Source organism: Colletotrichum godetiae (genome assembly GCF_030913485.1).
Source record: "Colletotrichum godetiae strain CBS 193.32 chromosome Unknown BDP55scaffold_24, whole genome shotgun sequence".
In the NCBI taxonomy this organism is placed as follows: domain Eukaryota; kingdom Fungi; phylum Ascomycota; class Sordariomycetes; order Glomerellales; family Glomerellaceae; genus Colletotrichum; species Colletotrichum godetiae.
The window spans coordinates 555,088-575,813 of NW_026851272.1; the positions used below are offsets into that span (position 1 = coordinate 555,088).

The 20,726-nt window shown below is 54.6% G+C and overlaps 4 protein-coding genes across 4 annotated transcripts; 1 reads left to right on the plus strand and 3 right to left on the minus strand.

Annotated features, from left to right (window-relative positions):
• Positions 1-6,950: 6,950 nt before the first annotated feature.
• BDP55DRAFT_553928 (clasp N terminal-domain-containing protein) lies at positions 6,951-10,527 on the minus strand (the record flags this gene model as incomplete). The annotated part of the gene is made up of 3 exons (XM_060569342.1): positions 6,951-8,931; positions 8,984-9,886; positions 9,944-10,527. 3 exons carry the CDS (start codon positions 10,525-10,527, stop codon positions 6,951-6,953), a joined length of 3,468 nt encoding a protein of 1,155 aa, XP_060428824.1.
• A 1,196-nt stretch (positions 10,528-11,723) lies between these two features.
• BDP55DRAFT_553645 (plant basic secretory protein) lies at positions 11,724-12,632 on the plus strand (the record flags this gene model as incomplete). Its single annotated transcript, XM_060569310.1, has 1 exon — positions 11,724-12,632. The coding sequence occupies one exon, from the start codon at positions 11,724-11,726 to the stop codon at positions 12,630-12,632; it is 909 nt and encodes a 302-aa protein (XP_060428825.1).
• Positions 12,633-12,787: 155 nt separating this feature from the next.
• Positions 12,788-14,483, minus strand: BDP55DRAFT_666406 (uncharacterized protein). The gene has a single exon (XM_060575107.1). The coding sequence runs from the start codon at positions 14,106-14,108 to the stop codon at positions 12,954-12,956; it is 1,155 nt and encodes a 384-aa protein (XP_060428826.1). The 5' UTR covers positions 14,109-14,483; the 3' UTR covers positions 12,788-12,953.
• Positions 14,484-16,442: 1,959 nt separating this feature from the next.
• Positions 16,443-19,072, minus strand: BDP55DRAFT_729465 (heterokaryon incompatibility protein-domain-containing protein; the record flags this gene model as incomplete). Its single annotated transcript, XM_060579571.1, has 2 exons — positions 16,443-17,217; positions 17,274-19,072. The coding sequence occupies 2 exons, from the start codon at positions 19,070-19,072 to the stop codon at positions 16,443-16,445; spliced, it is 2,574 nt and encodes an 857-aa protein (XP_060428827.1).
• Positions 19,073-20,726: the final 1,654 nt, after the last annotated feature.

Here is a 20,726-nt window from a genome sequence, read left to right on the forward strand (position 1 = left end):
AAGCCCCCTCCACGAGTCCACAGTCCACTCCATATAATCCTGTCTGCTGCTAGGGTCATCTCCCGGCGGCGGAGCGAGGGACTCAAAGTCTCATGGGAATAAGACGTGGGGTGGCTCTGGTTTCCGCCAGGAACACAAGCCTGCTGACTGGCCACTGGCCGCCCACTGGGGTCGGCCAGGGGCTCCGGTACCTTCTTAGTGCCATTGTGTTAGGTATTTTCCTGCTGATTCAGAGTGACAGAGTACTCCGTGCTCGATCCAGGGGATGGACGACGTGGTTAGTACGGATATACTTGCAACATCCAAGTCGATGGACAGCAGGGTAACAAGAGACATGCCGGGACATGCTGGGCAGGCAACTTGTGCATCAGGCTTCAGCACAAGTACCTCCGGAACCGTACACGGCCAAAGAATATTGCTGACCAGCGGCGCTATGTAGGCCCGATGAGCGTTGCATATATTTGATGAGAATCGTCGCCGCTCGTTCCATGGGCCCGACTTCGAGTGCCCGTATCGAAATTGCAATTCGTATTGTCGACAATGTCGAATTTCCAGACTGATGAGGTGAAGTGAGGTGGGCCAGGCGGTAATAAGCAAGGGACCTGAGGCGGTACGGTACGGAGTACATTCAACCAACGTCTCTGGTGATTTACACGCTCAGGCCCATTGAATAAGAACCGAAGCACAGGAGGCGACGGTGTTGTGCTAGGCGAACCATGACAGCGACTACCATCGTATTACTGCGTACATTGATGATGGGAGGCCCAGAAGCAGCAACAGGCTAACAACTCGAGGCTCATCTTTTCCTGGACCACCAACGATCGCCGGGCATATGCAGCTATCCGGGCAAAGATGATTGTGGGCCTTGGGTGCGGTCGTAGGTAGCTGGTACGGAACTTGATGAGTTGGTCATCTCATGCAAACAAATGATTGCCATGGGCCGCGGCTGTTCACGCCGTCCGGCAGGCTGTGGGAGACATTTGGAGCTAGGTAGATTGATCATTGAGCCGGGTTAGAGGGTAATGAAAGGGTCGTTGCACTTACACTGGATGAGGTTGTGGACTTGCTTTTCTTCTCTCTTCTTTTACTTTACGGGTTGCCTAGCGGAGATCTCAAATGGCAACCCATGCCTTACTGCGGCTAACCATGCGGATGACAATGTGTTATTGTTGGTTGTCTTCCCAGAAGAGTAAGCTGCAGGACCCGAGACGGCGTAGCGCCGTAGGATGGGATGGGGATGATCATGGATGGGACTTCTCTGCAGAGCACCGCAGAAGAGCTGCAGTTCGTGACTCGAATTCATCGTCTCGAGGAACTTTTATTTCCCTTGTATCTGGAACTCTCGCGCGCTGCATGCACGTAAAAAGTGCGGTGTGCTGTACCTGAACGGCATCTGACGGGATGTCCCTATGCGCCGTTAGCTGCAGGTCCAGCTGAGGCACGGCCGAGGCTTGGGACACCAGCCAGGCCCAGTCGGTGATCCGTTCATGCTTCCTCAGTAGCTAAGTTCCTGTGGGCTAGCTCCAGTCTTCGAGAAACTGCGAGCTATGAGCTGGCGACAACACTCCAAGATTGGGTTTCAGCTTGATAGCAGTAATGACTCAAAGGTGACGCGAGAGTTTGAAGTGGACTTCTCCCCGAACCCAGTTGCCGACCTTTGGGCAGTCAAAATGCAGTTGAAGGTGTGTGAGCAGAAGAGGCAAACCAAACGTGTGGTTGAAGAAACCAACCAAGGCACGTTGTATCGCGGAGCGCGTTTGTATCAACCGTATCAGAACATCAGACGGAGAACCGAAACGGCTGATAGACACACGACGGATAGGAACCACGTCGTTTCTGCTTGGCCGTAGCTCGGGCTGTGGCTGTCACGTCCACGTCGTGTGTCGTGTGTCGTGTGTCGTTCCAGCAAAGCGAGGCAGGTCTGGGGTTGACGTGAACCAGCGGGACGCCAGAAGCTTGAGGTATCCGTACGCGAAGGATAGTCAATACAACATTTGCTGAGACGTGTGCGTTGACCAGGCATCATTCGGCGAACCGGATTCCGCCTCCAATGTAATAATAACCGTAAGCTTACGGATACACAGCACAGTAGACAGACAGAGGGACGAAGGAGCTGCTCGGCTGTTGTTCTGGCCCTTCTGATCAGCGGCCAAGCTCTGACCCCCTTACGTAGTACAGCCCGCAGCATGTGGCTTAACATCAACCCTGCTGTGATGTTAGTGTAGCGCCAGGCTCGGAGCTAGAGCCACAAGAAGCATCAGCATCAGCGGAAGACGAGGATTGCGATGACCGCCGCGTTGGAACGTTCAATTCGAGCGAAGAAGAGCGGTGTTTTCGGCGGTGAAGAGGGTGCCTGAAATAGTCGAATTGGACGAAACGCCACCGTGGCACACTGTAGGGTTGAGTTGATGTTAGTGATCGTCAACCGAGCGTCTCACGGAGACTTTGTGATGTTGGGGTACGGGTAGTGCCCTGCCAAGTATTAGATGCGCCGGAGCTTTGTGGAAGAAAACCAATCTCCAGGAAGGAGGTCATTTGGGCCCTTGGGGGTAGGTAGGATCGAGCCTGCAGGGTTCAATCCAGTGACAGACTGCCATGGCAGGCCATGCCGCCATATAATTCCATTGGTGGTGGCAGTGAAGGTGTACTCTGTAAGAGCTGGTAAGTAGTAAAGGACGATCCACGAATATGGAAGCAAGAGATGCCATACGGATAGGTAGGTACTTTGTATGGTACGTACCTATTATTGTCATCGGGGTCGGAGAGGGGTAAACCCTTGATTATGGGTACGTATCTCATCTAAATGAGATGTCAAGACGGGTGGATGACTGGACGTGGAAGGCGCAGGTGGGTATTCGGGGCTACTGTTTCAACTAAACGCCTCTCCGCTGCAAACGCCACCAGGTCGATCCGGATCCCTCTCCTCTCGCTTCTCTTCAGCCTTTGGCCCTTTACAACAACAAAAAAGAGGGTCGGTCTGAAGCCATCCGCGCATCTCTGCCGCTACTCATCCACGATCCATGCAGTCGATCCTCCGGGCCCCAAACGACTTACCAGTTTCTTGACTTTCTTCTCCAATTTGCAATTTGCGAACACAATGGCGCGGCAAAAGAACGCACAATTGCCGTCATTTACTTGAATGCCGCAGGACTATCAAATGAGCCGTGGATCCGGTGATTATCCGTGATATTCATGAAGAAACGTTTTTCAATAACGTTCTCAAAAAAAAAAAAAAGATACGCCTCTGGACCAGCAGAGCACAGATTGCCATCGGGTTGTCGGTGTCCATCAGCGGGCCGCAGGCCAACCACGTTAGCAAACAGTCCAGCACACTCTGTGAATAGCTCAGGTTTGCTGGCATTTCTTTGGTTCTGATCGTCGTGGCCGGCAAGATTTGAGCCTGTACACTAGCAGTGCTCATGGCATGGCCTTCTCGCCCAAGATCTCGCGTGGTGTTTACTTTGGCTTCGTCAGCCAATCATCACATCTATTGCCCCCAAGGCCAGGACGACGATGTTTTTCACACCAGCAAAATACATTGGGTTCAGCGTTTTCTCTACTTGTCCAGACTTGTTAGTTACGGATGATTTCTTGGCGACAAGCCGACGATGTGCTTCACCAGCTCCCCGCCTTCGTTTCAAACACCATTTCCAAATCGCGCCAAGTTGTTACTCAGTTTGCCAGCCCGCATCTTGATGTTACATGGTGCCGTCCTACATTTCCTTAATGCCCCCAGACAATCGCGATTGGGACAGGAATCGGCTCCGTTGGGTTTCAGGCCCTCAGTCTCGGTACCACTGCAGCAATCCTAGACCTAGCTAATCTCATGGTCTTAGGCTTGGAGATGTTACACCGCTCTTCACGCAGCCTGCTGTTCAAATTTTCGTCATCGAAGTCCCTGCAAAATTGCAAAGCATCCCAGTCACTCAAGAGGTTCAACCTTATGGATACAGCTGTTCTTCGTATTCCTTGACTCGTCTAATATAGAATCAAACCGGATTGCAACGTCAACGAAAATCACCGCTCTGGCCGCATTCTATCTTGGACGCAAAATCGGCATCCATGTGGAATAGGCAATCGAGCTAGCATTACCATCCCAGACCACTACTGAAGCCTGACGAGTTGACGACTACGGACAGGACTGCCAAAAAAAAAATCATGGAACATCGTCTGAGCGAATTTCCCTCAGCCGCCCTACTAAGACTCTCTTATACTCGACAGGGAGTCCACGTCGATGGAAACGCAGATGGGAACTCTCGGCACGCTCAATCATTTTGACAGCTCAGTTGCCAACGCCGACGACAGCCTCCTCGTTTACTCGATCTCGATGACAACGCCAGAAATCACACGGCTCTCCATGGCTGCTACGGAAGCCCTCGGCATCCCTCTTGTTCTTCGATATTTTATGTCGAGCGACTTGCAACAGAGACCCTTTGGTCTAGAAGGTCAAAAGGTGGAATTACAATCTGAATCCACTGATGCGCTCGCTAAAGAACCCATGTCCTTTCTTCAACAGCCACACAGCTTGGGCGTTTGGCCCCAATGCTACGCTGTCAACATCACCCAAGTTGTTGATTGCAACTTTCTCATTTGAAATCTAGCCTCAGAGGAGCTCCCGTCAGCCCAACGCGATTCAAAGGCAGCATCCAGTTCGCGAACATATCCACACAGCACGCTTCCAATCGTTCGATTGTACTCCGTACTTCGTATCCGTACATCGATGGCCAATCCAGCCCCTTCGCCAACGGTCGAAAGATACAGGCATCAGTCCCCGACTACAAGCTTTCCGTACGGGACCCGCAAGCGCTCACGCCAACCGCTCAGATTCCTAGATTCCACGGACGGTGGGCGGGATGCCGCAGGGGACCGCGTAATCCTCGGCCTCTCCAATGCCAACGGTTGTCCCTTGCGAAACTCGAGCATTCCCGGCGCTGGTCGTCCATGGCACATCCCCGGCCTTCCCAGTCGTCCGTCCACCTTTGGGCATTCAAGGTGCCGATCACGTTGGTTCCCTTCCCTTCCTCCTTGGAGAAACTTTGGACGGTTTGCCCAAGGGCCAAACCCGCGTCGCATGATTGATGAAGTCGATACCTAGCTCAAATAACGAAACGTGGCAATCGCCGACTCCAACCATTACCCTGGCCGTTCACTGCACGTCTATAGTGTCATTGGTGAACCGTCAGGTAATACCAACATGTTTCCAGGTCCTCGGGTTCGCCGCGCATATTCAGTCGGCCGACCAGATCTATACTACCCAGTAAGTCACCTTCGTTGAAGAATGGGTTCCGCTGCTGGCAGTCCCGGAGAGCCGCGTCCAAAGATCAGCAACGGCCGTCTCTCATGCGGCCGGCCCTCCCAGTTCCCCAATCCCAACGACGCCCGCCCGCCCGGCAGCCAGTGGGATTGTTCTCCGATGTTGCATCCACCCCGGGCCCTCCTTTCACAGCAGCCGGAGTCGCCGCACGTCAAACGACTTTCCGACTTCGCCGCAGTTCGAATGCATTATTGCCTTTACACACACACTGAGTGATGGCTTCACAATAGAACGGACGTGGGAAAAACATATCTTTTTCTATATGAAGACACCTTCTCCAAAAAAGGGGGCTTGCCTCCTGGAACATCCCTCACGACCCAATATCCCCCACGATCCGGGGAAGCCCGCGACGCCCCCGTCACCAGCCAACATCCATGCGCCGGTCATCAATGCCTTCTCTCCCATCATTCTCTTTTGGCCAAAACCCGATGGTTGTCACTCAGCCCATCAAACAGAGTTTCTCTGACAGGTCATCCCGCCTGCGCCGCGTGCCCGCCCCCCCCCAACTATGGCCTGATGATGAGAGGTCTCTCTCTCCAAGCCAAACCCCCATTTCGTCCCATATTTCTTTCTCTTTGTTCCAATAGATCAAATCCCAGTGACCCAGAAAAGAAGAAAAAAAAAGGGATCTGTCTGGTCTGTTCTGTTTGCTACAACTCCTCAATCATCCAGAAGTAAACCAACCCTCAGAGATCGAATCCATCGCAACTTGCAGACACCAATAAGCCAGCCAGCCAGCCAGCCAGCACTGACAATACCCATGCTTTACTCAGACCGCAGCTACGGTTGCTGCGGTAGGATAACCACCTTACACCAACCTGGCACTGGACTTTACAATATGGACATCCCGTGTTCCAAGAGCATCAACCCTAAATACGCACGCCCTCTAAGTCAAGGCACATCAATTCACCAGTGCAGCCCATCTTTGATACGCTGCAAACTCAGCCCTGCCCTGTCCTGTCCTGTCCTGATCTGATCTGACCTAGGTAGTCTGAACTTGCCGAGTACCCTCCCCATCTGTTTCTGTCTTGGCCGAAATGATAAAGTTTGACGCAGCCAGGTCTCACTCCCATTCATCAAAATACCAGATAGCCCCCTCCCTCCCTCCCTGCCTACCTCCCTAAAGAACGAAGAAAACCTCGCGCCGGTCTCGGACAATCCCCCCTTCCAACCCGGCCCGAGGCGAAAGTCTCAGAGACTCGGACACCGGGTTCAGCGCGCAGCAGCAGCATCAGACTCGGCTGTGCGAAGTGAAGGTCGAGAACAGAGAGACCACATGACATGACGAGAGGAATGGATAGGGTGCTCATCAGAATAGAATACAAAGTATGTTGGTACAGTACACAGCTTATGCCGAGAAGCTACAAAGAGGCCATACAAGAGAGGCTTCCAAGATCTAAAATACGCAGAAACCAAAAAAAGAACCTCGCCGTTGCGTATAAGCTCGGCCCCCCGTATCCCTTTCCTTGCCCCTGACCCCTTAAAGCAACGATAGAAACTCCATTTTCACTTTTTTGAAGGTCCTTTAGGTTTCACCCGGTAAACCGCCCACACACCTCCCGACGCCGTTTTCCAACTCCCGCAACGAGCTCCATCTCTTTATGTTACATCGACGTTGTACATCGTGTACTGGTATCTAGGCTCCGACGCTGCTCTCTCGTTGATGCTTCGCGATGTAGTACGTGATGAGGTTCTTCGGGTCGTCCTTGGCGCCTTTAATAAGCTCCCAGAACGGCGCATCCCCAATCCGTGCGTGCAGAGCAACGCAGAGTTGCACGGCGCCCATGCGAACGCCAGAGTCCGTTGACTCGAGACAGCGGCCGGCGAGGCCGGCAAGCTGCGCGAGCTCGTTGTCCGAGGGCGTGAAGCCAGTACGCTTGTCGAGAAGCTCCTTCAGCACATGCAGGCCTGTAGCGAGACAGCGGCTGCCCTCAATCGTCGTGTCTTGTTTGCTTTGTAGAAGCTTGGTCATGACCACAACAATCTCGGGTGGGTCTCCGAGAGCTACAAGCTCCTCTGCGAGGAGCTCCAGGCCGCTGACGATGCGGGTGCGTGAGTCATATGCACTGCGTGTTGACACGAGAGACTCTAGGCCTCGTGAGACGTGTGGCTGGAAGTTGTCCCGTTCCTTCTTAAGTAAAAGCTTGATCGTTGCGAGGATCTGTGCCTTGACATCCTGAACCCTCTCCGGCGCAAGGGTCTCTAGAGGTGACTCTAGGTACTCAAACAGTCCGCGGAGCAACGCTTCGAACTTCTCATCCGTGAACACAGCCTTGTTGTCTCTGATGATCGACTGTAGCTTCCTGAAGCCATGCACGTCCAAAGACTTCGCCTTGACCCTCGTAACACCACTATCGAGCAGTCTCGACGTCTGACGGGCTTTCTCGGGGGTCTCTGGAGTGCCGTTGGCCTCAAAGCCGTTGCTCGGCGCTGGCACAGCAACCTCGTTCACAGGCTTGTCTTCCAGTACGGGAGAAGTGATGTCCGGGTTGGCAGTAGTACCGTCATCAACAAAGGGGTCCTCGAACACTTTGAGTCCATTCGTGGGCGCAGGCTCCGGTTCAGCCTTGGCCATCTCCTCTATGACAGGAGACGGAGCTAGTCCTCCTGCTACAATCTCCGCAGGAGCTTCCAGAGTCTCCTCAACCGGCACCTCTTCAGTCTCAGTCGTGGGGGCTTCGGGTGATGTCTCAGCTGGAGCTTCCACATCAACCTCGCCTTCAGGTTCTGCAGGAGATTGCTCGGCAGGCTCCGGAGTGGGCTCAGGCATTGCCTCAGGAGATGGTTCTTGTGCTGGCTCGGCCTTCGGCAAAGGAATCTCCGCCGAAACTTCCGCCGGCGCTTCTGCCTCAAAGTCCGGTACAGTCGGCTCTTCTGTCGCGGCTCTCTGCCGTCGATCCAAAGTCGGAGGCGACTTCAAGCTCGCGAGGCTCGGCACCACTAGCGAAAGATCTTCGTTGTCCCTAGACGGGCTACTTGTCGGGATCGTAGTCTGCATCCTCTTGGGCTTCGCAGGGCTTGTTCGAGGTGAGTCGCGAGGGGAAGATACAGACTTCGAAAGGGTTGATTTGGCGCCGGGTGACGCATGAGATGTCGCAGCACGAGGCCTGCTTTGGGCTCTCCGTGGAGAGGCCTCGGTCTTCGGCCTCGTTGTGGTGCTCCGAGACTTGGGATTTTCGGGACTGGATGCCTCGGCGGAAGGTCCATCGTGTGTGCGTACTGAGTAGGGTCCGGCCGTCGCGGGTCGTGCCGCCATTTCTGGCCTCCTCTTGGTTGGTCTCATGGGCCGGACAGACATGCCCCCTGAGGCAGTCGGCTTGGCAGATGGCGCCGGACCAGTTGACGAGCTGGAGGCCGCTTGTAGTGGTCGGGCAGGAGACAAATTGGCCATTGCAGAGCCCGGACGAGGCGGCAACTTTTGTGATGCCGCCATCGTCGCCTTCTTCTGTGCCATCATAGTCTCACGCAGAGTCGGCTTTCCAGTGCCCATTGTGCTCTTGGACAAGCCCAGGCCTGGTCTGGCGCGTGTAGTCTCAACTTCCCTCTTAGGGGCGTTTGGGTTGTTGGGGTCCTTGTCGAGGAGCTTCTGCGCAGTTGGTTCTAGCGTATCCTTGAGCCTGTTTCCCCTGTCAGCAAGACACAGCAAATGTCGGAAAAGCTTTTACTTACAGATCTGCCCTGGGTGGCCAGATTTTGGCAAACACCCAAAAGGTGGCACGCATGCGCTCTCTGACGCCAGGGTTCGCGTCGTTGAGACCCTTCTTGATGCATTTTTCCACGAGGTCCAGTCCGCCGCCGTGCTCAATATGGCTCTTATGATGGGCCTCCTTTGTCAGGATCGTCTTCAACCAACCAGTCGCATACGTTCTGGGCTGGACATTCTTGTCCTGGCATGCACCCCAGATGTGCTGCATGATGCGCGAGCTGTAGGTGACCTTGCCGATGATGATGTTGACTGTGGTGTCTGCCTGCTGGGAAGCAATCTTCTTCGTTGCCGCGGCTAGTTTGATGAAGGTCTGCATAAGAAGCTCCACCAAAGGATCCATGCCGGGGCCAAACGTCATGGCGATATCCTGTACCAAGTTGCAGCCCTCCTTGGAAAGACTGGTCCGTAGCGAGGTGATGGCCTTGATTATTCCGTCAAGGAGTCCCTTCAAACCCAACATGAAGGCGTCGGGAAAGTCTTGGGGGACGTTGCCGGCAATCAACCTTCGCAGTTTTGTCATGCTCTCTTCGCGCTTCAGCCAGTTTTGCTCCGATTCCCTGCCCTCAAAGTACGTCATCATTTCCCTAAAGATGTCGTCTAATTCGCGCTGGGTATTGGCATATGACGGCTCGACCTCGCTTCGCGTTTCGGGGGCTGGAGTGACGGGTCGTTCGCTCGCAACTGACGACACACTCGCGGCGAGCTTCGGTCGAGGGGCAGGTGCCGGAGCATCGAGGCCTGGAGTCTTTGGTCGATCGGCTGCCGTGGGCGCAAGCTCCTTGACGATGGCTTGTTCAATGGCGGGGCGAACATTGAAGTTCTTTAGCTGTCTTTTGAGGTCGGACTTGGCCGCGCCGGGAGCATTCCTGCACAACTTCAGTCAGCGCGTATTACGACATGGAAGCCGCGATCAGAAGACATACCGGAACAGCTCAATGACAGTGCTCTTAGCGACGTCGCGCACCATGCCATCAGCATCCTCGAGCAGCTCCATGAGAGTCGGAACGTAGGCGCGGAATTGAGTGCCGTGCTCCTGGTGCATGTACAACAGCCAGTGCATGCTGGCCTCCTTTGCCCTCGGGTTCTTACCAACCATGGCAACATTCTTGACCGAGCGCTCGACATCCATGGGCGCGGCCGTGTAGATGGTGGTCAGTGCCTGCGATGCGAGGCTCCTGAATTTATCCTTGGGGTCGCCGAGCTTGTCAATGACCAACGGAAGTGTGTGTTTCGCATCTTTGGCAATGTACTTTGGTTCTTGTCTCGATAGCCTCGTCAGGAGGTGGTTGAGGGCCGTGAAGCCGGCGTTGACGAGGACGGCGTGCGGCGAGGTAGAGGCGGTTCGGAGACCGTCGAAAATTAGTGGTACGAGAGCATCGGGAACATTGTGCTGCTTGATGCCGGACTTGATGCCGGTGACGTGCTGGACCTTTTGGTCGACGCTGGCCTCGCTGCGGAGGATCTTCTGCAGGTCGTCGACCTGTTCTTCGGTGATTTTTTCCGCCATTCCCCGCAAAACGAGGGTTGGGCTCGGGATGGATGGTGCCTGTTGCGAGTAGAACGCAGTGTCAGCAGTTGTAGGTCTGTATGTATCGTCGATGCTATGGTCGTCGGTTGTTGTCGTCACGAAGGGAGCTTGGGCGAATGGGAGGGTTTGCGCGCCGGGGGGTGGTACGCATCCAGTCAGGACAGATGAACGATGGGGAGGTCGACGATGAGCGAGGGCATGAGTCGTCTAGCGCACCGGGGGGAGGGGGGTGTGTGGTGTCGTTTGAAACTGGTAGGGCAGAGAGAAAGCTTACAACTTTGTGCAAATATGCCTTGGGAAGCGAACAGCAGCACGGAGGAATATCCTAGTGCGAAGAATGTGGCAGATTGGGGCCGGGTTGCGCAGGTGGCAGCAGTGGCAGATGGAGATGGGCAAAATGGGGTTGTTGTTTATGGATGCGGTTGACGTTCTCGAAACCAAACAACAAAGGGGCATCGCAGGTTGTCCCGTGCACCAGCAACACCAGCAAGCCCCCAGCCCGGCGGTAATTGGCTGGGGTTTCCGCTCCTGCGGTGCTGCGGGACGCTAAGAGAAGCCGCGCTAGGTCCCTTATCCGCTTATCGTGAGAGGGGCTACATACGCCGCCACGGACCCTTACCCCTGCAGCCGCGGGGGAGGCACGTTCCCACTCAAGGTAGGCCCCCCGATCGGGAGCTCCAGTTGCCTCTATGGTACCGAGTACCTCGTGGAACAGGGTCCTCCGTCAAGAGGATGTGGACTCGCAGAATTCCTGTTTTCCTCGTCTCGTCAAGACATAAAGCGAGGAGCCTTTCCTGTTTTCATACAACCTCTAGAAAAGAGATCGCGATATGAAATGTGCGTGGAATACTGACGTATCTTACCCTACAACCAACATCCACTTCCGCATGCAAACCACCTACCTCAGGCGTTGAAACTCGAACAAAGTACCTGCATCACATTACATCAACCTTCCTTGTCTAAACCACCACTACCTCACGCTAGGTGCTCACCAAGCCAAGGTACCAGGTAACTCCAACTACCTTACCTAACTTACTATCCGGATCCGTAAGGTCCATCATCTCGAGCTACTGCCTCCCCTCAAAACCCCCCCCAGCGGGACGTCTCTCTCACAGATGGTCCTCCCACCAAACACCACGCCCAACCCCGATCCCATCGCCGTCTTCCTCCCAGCCATGTCGTCCGCCGCCGCAGAATCAACCTCATCCTCCGAGACACCAGGCTCCGGCCCGGTGCCCCCGGCCGCGACCCCGCTCCCTGTCCACCTCAAGCAGTCATCGGATCAGCAACCGCTAGCCCCCGCCGCCGGCGCCAGCAAACACCCCCGGCCCCGTCCCGTCCCGGACTTCACCCTCCCCAAGCTCCGCCTCGAGATCCGCGACCTCAACGACCATGCCGCAACCCACTTCCTCTCCGCCGTCAACGCCAGCACCGCCCTCGCCACCGCCGTCCGCTCCGTCCTCACCCTCCTCTACGAGTCCCCCTTCAACCACACAACCCACGTCCCGCCAACCCGCTCCGTCACCCTCATCCTCCGTCCCATGGGTGGCGTCGCCTACACCACGGGCTCCGACCTCGACGACGACCACAAGGAAATCCACTTCTCCCTCTCCTACATCGCCGGCATCCCCGCCGACCGCCGCACCGACGAGATCATGGGCGTCCTCACCCACGAAATGGTCCACTGCTTCCAGTACAACGCCCAAGGGACGTGCCCGGGAGGCCTGATCGAGGGCATCGCCGACTGGGTCCGTCTCAACGCCGATCTAAGCCCGCCCCATTGGAAGCGCGATGCCAGCGGGAACTGGGACGGCGGGTACCAGCACACGGGCTACTTCCTCGACTACCTCGAGGCACGCTTCGGTGAGGGCACCGTGAGGAGGATCAATGAGAAGCTCCGTACCCAGAGATACGAGGAGAAGGAATTCTGGACGGAGATTGTGGGCAGGCCCGTCGAGCAGCTGTGGAAGGACTACGGCGACAAGATGAAGGAGGAGGAGACTGTGATTGTGAACAAGGACGACATTTCCGACGATGATGTTAGATTGGGGAGGATCAGAGCCGCTGATGAGGTTCCGCAGTGAGGAGGGCGTTTGCTACCAGTTATAGATGTATTGCCTGTTACTTTGGAGTTTGTGATTTTGATTGCCAGGACACGGCGTAGTATGGCGGATACTCTTCACTAAGACCGTCGAGAAAGACATGGATCACGGGGGGAAATGCGTTCATAAACCAACTTAAGTTTGACTTCAAATCATGTGCCTAACCGCCCAAAATCTATGAGTGCCCTGTTTCCCAGTCCTGTTGATCCTTTTGCGCCATTCCTTACTATTACCGTCGCCGTGCTTGAGCGGGTTGACCTAGTCGATCGTGTTATACCAAAACAAAAGAAAGACAAACCACGTTTATGCGTGAACACGAGCGGGTGCAGTTTCGCTGCGAGTCTCACTCTCACTGACAACACTTCCAACCTCGGACCAGCTGGCGGGAGTCATCATACCCTCGCTCTCACTTAGTACGTCATAGTAACGGCTGTTGTCACCGGCTCTGGACGAAGCGGCATCGTTGGCGAGATCCTCGCCAGAGCCAGCGAGGGATGCTGAGTCGGTGGGTGTGAGTTCGCCTTCGCTGACGAGCTCGGGCTCGGACATGGGTACGGGAGGCGACATGGGAAGCGGTGAGTAAAAGTTGGAGGGGCTGGACCCTTGTGCCCAGGCCTGGATGGAGGCATAGGCTTCTTCGCGGTTCTCTTGGCCAGCAGTCATGTACTCGTCAGCGCCGAGCTCGCGGTCGAGAGTCGTGGACTTTTCGGACTGGGATGAAGTCTCAGAAACGTCGACCAGAGGGGGCATTTGGGCAATGGTGGCGGCAATGTCTCGGGGGCGTTCGTCGGCGTCGCGGGTGGTGGCGCTGTAAATGTCTGACACGGCCTCGTCGTGGCCGGGGGATAGGGAGCTGGGCTCCTCCATGACTGGCAATTCTTCCTGATCGATCTGGTGCTCGTCGGCAAAAGGGTTGGCATAAAGCGAGGCGTTGAGGCCGCGGACACCCTCCGCACGGCGTCGGACAAGGCCCTCGTCATTGTAGGTGTTTGCGCCCGTATTGAAAACGAAAGATCCCTTCTCGCCACTCTTGTCCTCGTGCAAAAAGTCGTCGAAAGACCTGCCCCGCGTTGGGCCTGGTGGCGGCAGCTCCCGCGATCCGGATTCTTCGGCTTCAATTCTCTCCTTTTCCTTCTTGGCCAAGGCCACGGCATTCCAATACAAAATCTCCTCGCGTTGGCGGCGGCGGGTCTCGTCGTCGGCGTCAACTCCGGCGTCAGCCCCTCCACGGGACTCTAGGAAGCCCTGTGCGTCCTCGGGTCGGTTGAACATTGGCGGGCGGTCGTTAGGCTCGAAGCCCTCGCCCAAAGAGTGTAGGGCCATGGCGATGCGTCTCCGAACATCGTTGGCGTATCGCTGAAGTTCCGGCGATTCGTAGATGGCAATAGCAGCTGCAACGGCAACAGATACAGCAATAATGCCGGCTGAAGCCAGGGCGCCGTTGTTAACACCAGGCATCGTCAAGCGTCGAAGCAGACACGGTTATAGGGAACGAGAAGGCGAGAAACGGTGAGGTAGAAGGGAGCGAAACAGTGTGGTTGCAGCTTTGCAAGAGGATAAAAATACAGATGAAATAGCAACCCAAGGAACGTAACTGTCAAGCTCTAAGTTGGCCACGCGCCCGAACAAGTCGGGATTGCGTGGTCCTGGAGGCCATTTGCCACAGGCCTGACCACCTCAGGCAAGCAACGTGATTCGCAAGAGCGCTGACGCGGGGTAGCGCAGTGTGCGTGTGTCTGTAATGTAGGCCAGAAGGAATACCTAGCAGAACAGCAGATCGTCGGGCGGTGTTTGGGGATGCGGGCATGGGGACTCGGGGGGGGGGGGGGGGGGGGTTCTATCCATTGGAGACGGAGGGGCGGTACATGGAGGCGAGAGGCGGCGACAAGGGGATGATGGTTGTACAACTGAATGTCACTTACCTTTGGCGGCGATTGGCACCGGCATTTTGAGCAACCTCTGTCTGATCAACAGGCCAAACACGCTTCGAAAAAAGAGTAATGACCAGAGGTTGTGGATGCGAAAAAGAGAGTGTGTGAGGTAAGGTAAAGTAAGTAGGTGAGGAAAGTGGTAGGTAGTAATGTTCGGAGAGGTAAAGTAAGGGAAGGGATGATGGTGTAAGTGGAAGAGTGCGTTGCGTTGCGGCAGGCTGGAGACTTAGATACTCTGCGACGGTACCTTTCTTACCTTTTCTCACCTTAGCCTTTCTCTACAACGGTGCGGATTCTCTTGGGGGTGATTGCGTATCCCCTTACCGCAGTTCAAGCTCCCTCACTCCATACCTTGGTAGGCATGCCGCAGCCGTTAAGGTACCTCGAGATAGGTCGGCAGGACGGGAGGCCTTGGAAGTAGGTACCTTGACGAACGCTCCCGGTGGCCCCGTACCGCTATTCTTCCAGACCGAGTACCTCTTTTGCCCTCGCCAAAGTCGGATCCAGGGCTGCCACAAAGGGGGAAGGCCAGGAACGTCCAACCAATAGCCCGCTGGTGCTTGCCCATACTTGGTGGGGGATCCCTGGACGTGACTTGCGTAGGGGGCGTCTGAATGGCTTAGCACCGATAAGATGGTGACAGTTTGACTTGGGTTGACTTTTGTAGGCCTCGTGGTCCGCCTCGCCGCGAGACAGGCATGGACACTATCGTCCGAGTCCGCGGCGCCCCCAAACGTTCAACGAGTCACCCACCGCTTGCTAGAGAGGAGGGGGAGGCACCACGCATTTGGGAGGGCGCTTGCGCGTGCTTGATGGGTCTTAGGTTGGTTCATGTTTGGGGGGCGCTGCCGCATGGCAATCCAGGCACCCACCCAGGTCGTTTGACTGACCTTGTGGATTGGTAGGTACTTGTTGCCACCCACCGCATGCTTCCTCGTCTTTGCCAGAGCCTCCAGCTGCGCCCGGCTGGAGGAAGCGTGGCGTCTGTTGCTGTCGCCCAGCCAAGATGGAGAAGAAGACCCCAGGTTCCGGCATCCTTCCGTCGGTATCGCGAGGCTGCCATCCGCGGCGCGAATAACTAACCGGTAGTCGACGAACGGCGAACAGACTTGTCAAGCCGAGGAGACCCTTTCATGGTCGAGAACGAGACGTGCATGTCCCACATAAATCTTGCGGGTGTTGAGTGCCAAATCGCCCGCGTGACTCGCTAACGCAAGGTCGGTGTGCAAGCAACCTCGTCACGATAGCATACTCCGACACGCCATGCAGTGGCTTGTTGAGCAAGATGGAACGTTGAGTACAACTCTTCGATTGAAAAGTTTTTCCAACATCAACTCTCCCGTTGATCAGGCCGTTGTGGGCATTCCGGGGCCATGCGGAGATCAACCGCTAATGTAAGTTCGACGCTTCGAGCTGCAAGATGAAGTTTCCGGTCACTCTTCTGATCTGGTGGGTACGTGGAGGGAGTGAGGTGCTCTCTAATTAATTTGCTTGCTTTCACAATTTATGCTTGGTGCTGCCGCCCACCGGCCTAAGTCACCGGATCCGGCCAAGCTGGACCCATCTTGAGAACTCGTCGGCACCGGTGTGTGATCGGCCCCACTCCGGACTCAGTTCTGATTCTGCTACAACCTCATCGGCGGAGCGGCCTAGCGGTCCATTCGATCCCGACTACAGAGCAAACTCAAGGGTACGTCTGTGTATCCTGTCTCAGGTAATCATTTACGCATTCACAATCCGATCGTACTGTCGATAGTTTATCAGCGCCAATTTACCCTAGCGTAGAATCTGGGGCAAAGAGGACGACGTACTACAAAGAGAGAGCCCTCAATTAGAAACGCGTCGAGGTTTTGTACCTCAATTACTGGACTTGAACGAGACCTCTACTATCCTCAGCTCGAATGAGTCGACGCTCGACCAACGCAATGCCAAGTCTCTCGAAATGCCCCCCTTCACGCTCCTCAACTAGAAGTACAAAGTATTTTCTTTTGTCTCCCAAGAGAGTTCCGGGGTGCTTGATCGGAATTCCAATCACTTCCTGCTGTTCGGCTTGTCTTCCCAAGACCACCGCGTCTTGTATGTCCGACACAGCCAAATGTCCGGGTTTATCCACCCACATCTCGCCAGTGAGGTGTTCCTCTTGGCTTGTGGGATCAATGATGCGGTTGCACAAACCGTCATCATGGATCCGGTATGCTTCAGGGTTGATCTGTAATTTCACATGTCGTGCCGCCATCGAGCCGGCGGCGTCAACCTTTACGGTGTCGTCCCACTCGAGCAGCTGTGAGATTTCGGCAAACTTGATCGGTCCAGTGTATGCCATCCAGGACCAAGACGGTACTTGGCTGTCTGCTTCGAATGCTATTTGTTCAAGAGACTCCTCCTGCGCTCGTCGCCATAAAAGACCTCGGTGTAAGGCCCTATCAAAGACTCCGTATCGGATGTTGGTGTCCAAAGCGCGGCCGAGCTCCTGGGCCAACGCGTAGATGGCAATAGGCCTGTCTGACTGTTGGGTGATGTCGAGCTGGGTGTAAGTCTCAAACAAGGTCGTGAAGAGTTTGATCTTTGTCACCAGGGCGCGTTCTTTTAGAGATGAAGGGAAGTCGGGATCGGATAGCAGAGATGCCTTTCCCTCGCTATGACAGGTACAGTTATTATCTCCTCGACAGATGTATGATATGGAGTGACTTACTTGCGCATGTACGTCAGACTCTCGCACCTCACGCCACCGCCGCACTCCCAATAGGTCTGTCTCTTGGTGAAATGTATCGTCCTCCTTGCTAGCGCCCGTTCCTGGAAGACCCATGCGCGGGAGTTCAGCACCGCCAGGCCGACGTCACCCGAGAAATCGTCGACGTCTTCGCAGAAATACACGGGACCGCGCGAAGACTGCGGAACGAAGACAGACTTGCCTGGCGATCGCGGCCGTCGGAGGAAGCCGTCGGTAGAACAAGCCGCAGATGACGCGGCGATGATACAGTAGGCATTGCGAAATATTCCTGCCATCTTCTTGCCTTCCGAGAGCCAATCCTCTCTGTCTCCTTGCAATATGCAAAGAGAATCTATCCAGAGATACTCCTTTCCCAGGGCACGCGTGACATGGATTGCATCCTGGAAGTTGGCTGGTAGGCTCGAGACGGAAATCCCCTGGGCGAAGCGCTCATTTGCATTCTCACGAGTTGTGGACCAGGGTGGACGACCGTTGGGATGGCTGCCCCAACAGTGAGACAGGGCAATGTAGGAGACATCTCCATGTCCAGTTGTTATGATGTCCGTAGCAACCAGGTGAACAACATCTGCAGCAGAGCTTGCGGAACCTCCTACGCGAATGAACCGAGAAGGCTGTTCGTTGGAACTAGGTTTTTGGGCGCAACCGGCCGGGTGTCCGCATTTACCCTCGTCGCATAGGCGAATCCACTCTTTGATCAGGCTGAAGTGTTCTGGACTTCCTGAATCCAAGAATGCTGGAAGCCCTGGAAACAAGCCCGGTTCTTTTTCCCATGGAAGCGAGCTTTCGCTTTCGGCGTCACTTCTAGCATCCTCTGACAATCTGATCACGACCTCTGATTCTTCCGATCCCGAATTCGAGCTTTCACTTTCGACATCGCTTTCAGCGTCAGTCTCATCATCGATTTCGGCATAGCTTCCAACGTCCTCAAGAACACTTTCCGCCGTCTTTTCGGGCCGCGTAGATTCGTTTTCTGCGGCTGCAGCCAGGTCTTCATCTGCGTTGGGTGTGAGGCAGACTCTGAATAAATGCCGAGCGTTCAGTAGCTTTGTCTTTGAATGATCTCCCGCTTGATAGTTGGACAGCATGCGACATAGATCGCAGCCATCTCTGGGTTCATGAAGGGTACCGAAGGTGTTCTGAAGGTCAATGACTCTGCACTCGTCGCAAAGCTTAGACTCGGGAGACGATTGAGCCTTGGTGGAATTTTCTTTGCGGAAGAGCCTTTCTGGAATCGTATCTGCCAGGTACAGCCAAGTATCGATACCGAGAAACCGACGATGATGACGCAAATTGGCTTCATGAGCACTAATAACGTGTGGCGTTCCGTCATCGTTATTGTAGATGAAGTCACCCGGCGCATAGTCGTATGTTCCGACGTCAATTCTTCGGACGCCACCGGTGAAGATACCTCTTTGTATTGGCCTGTATGACCAGCGTCCGTTCCTATCAAAGGAACCAGACATGATGTCGATAAAGCTCAAGGCTCCATCATCGTTGTACGGAAGGTTTCGGCGGCCACAACCGAGCGGGCGGCGGGGGGGCGGAGGTCGGGAGCCGAGCTCGCCTGGACCGCAGTCCTGAATGTACGAGGAGTCATCTAAAGGGTCGTCTTGGATGTCGGAGGCCCCCTGTGCATGGGAGAACCTGTCGCCCAACACGAGCTCGAAGCCTTCTGTCCACCGGGGCCGCCTCGGGTCATTCTGAGGGAGGGAGTCGATTGCTGCGTGTGCTAAGCGGATTGCCTCGAACATGTCTCCCATGTCGGGCTGTATATCCCGTTCTGAGAACCTCATTTCGAGGAATAATGCAAGGTCGACCATGCACTCAGCTCTATCTGGATGGTCTTGAGGAAGAGAGTCTAAGAATTTTTGCAAATGTGAGATATTTTGTAACAGTATTTCTTTGGTGATGATTCCCTCTTTCGCAGGCGGCTCCGTCTCTGCCGCAGCTGCCACAGCTCCCTCCTCACCCGAGTTCAACGGTTCAAGTGCGAGCGATTTACTTTCGGCCATGGCCCCGTTGCTATGGACAATCGTGATTGTATTGACTTATTGTTGAGTTTTCTCTGTTCGAAATTCGGCCAGGAAGATCCCTGAGTACTTCGACCAAACATGCATGACCAAGACGAGGTCCTACCCCGCAGGCCTATGGTGGCTAACACACAATATGTGCATCAAGTATTCTGTAATGGAACATAAGCAACACCTCTCGGAACGGAAGAACAACTCATAGGCTATGACAAGTCATGGTGAGATACGGATACATTGAATACTGAATGTGCAGCATATCCAAAAATAAAATAAAATAAAAAATACAAGGATATGCTAGGTATCTACAAAGGTTTATCTAAAGCCGAGGAAGAGAAGTGTTTACGCAGTGTCCTCGCTCGCGGGGCGGCAAGGCGCAACAGGAATCTCGGCGCGGCTCCTAAGGTAGGCGGGGCGATCGGGGAGCCACCGGCATAGGTAGGTAGGTAGCCCGTTACAATCGATGATGTTAGGTAGTAACGGACTGGCCCCTTGGGAGCCTCCGGGATCGTTCGGCTAATCAGCAGCCTTGATGACTTTACCTTTCTGCTTCATCCGTGCCGTGCCGCCAAAGCGTTGAATAACACATAAATAATTCAACCACCACGCACAGATCAAAAGGATAAAATCAAAAGGAGGACATACAACACCAGGTATTCGCTGGTCGTCACCGACCCAACTACTAATCCGGCCCTCATTGGCTTATCTATGGGAGAGCGGACGGGATCCCGAGTTTTCCAATGGGTATGGTCGTATGTGGTGGTACACCGAAGGGGAGTGGCTAATATTGTGAGATCGAGCGAGGTTGAATGGACGTTTTCCTCGATTGGAAGCCGTTATAAGTAAATATCACTCGGGAGGAAACTAGCCCGTGTTTCAACTTATACATATCCCCTTCGTCTCGAGTCGACGGTTGCTCGATGGTCCACTGTATGGAGGATAGCCTGTCTGGTGATCATTTACCTTCCTGGTTATGCAACAATGGACTCGGAAAGGTTACAATCAAATTGAGCACGGAAAATTCAGAGACATTCGTAAGTTGGAATAGAATTCAGCATTAATTCCGTGTTTGCAGTCACGGGCTCCCGTCGCCTCAGCAAATGATACTTGCTATCATTCGGGGTTTAGGAAGACGCAACATATGTGATCCGTCACTCATTGAACCCCATCCAAAGCCGATGGCGCAATGGAATCGTCTCGCGTGGCTATAATACTTCAGATCACATGCTGGCTTGGGTATGATACTTCATGAAGCCAAGCACTCCATCCACAAGGCACAATGTACTTGGCATCCAATGACTAACGTTCCTTGAGTCGAGCTTTGGTGGGGGGAGAAGAGCCATGCTAGTATCATCCGCGATTCGTTCTTCGGGCCACGGAGATATCT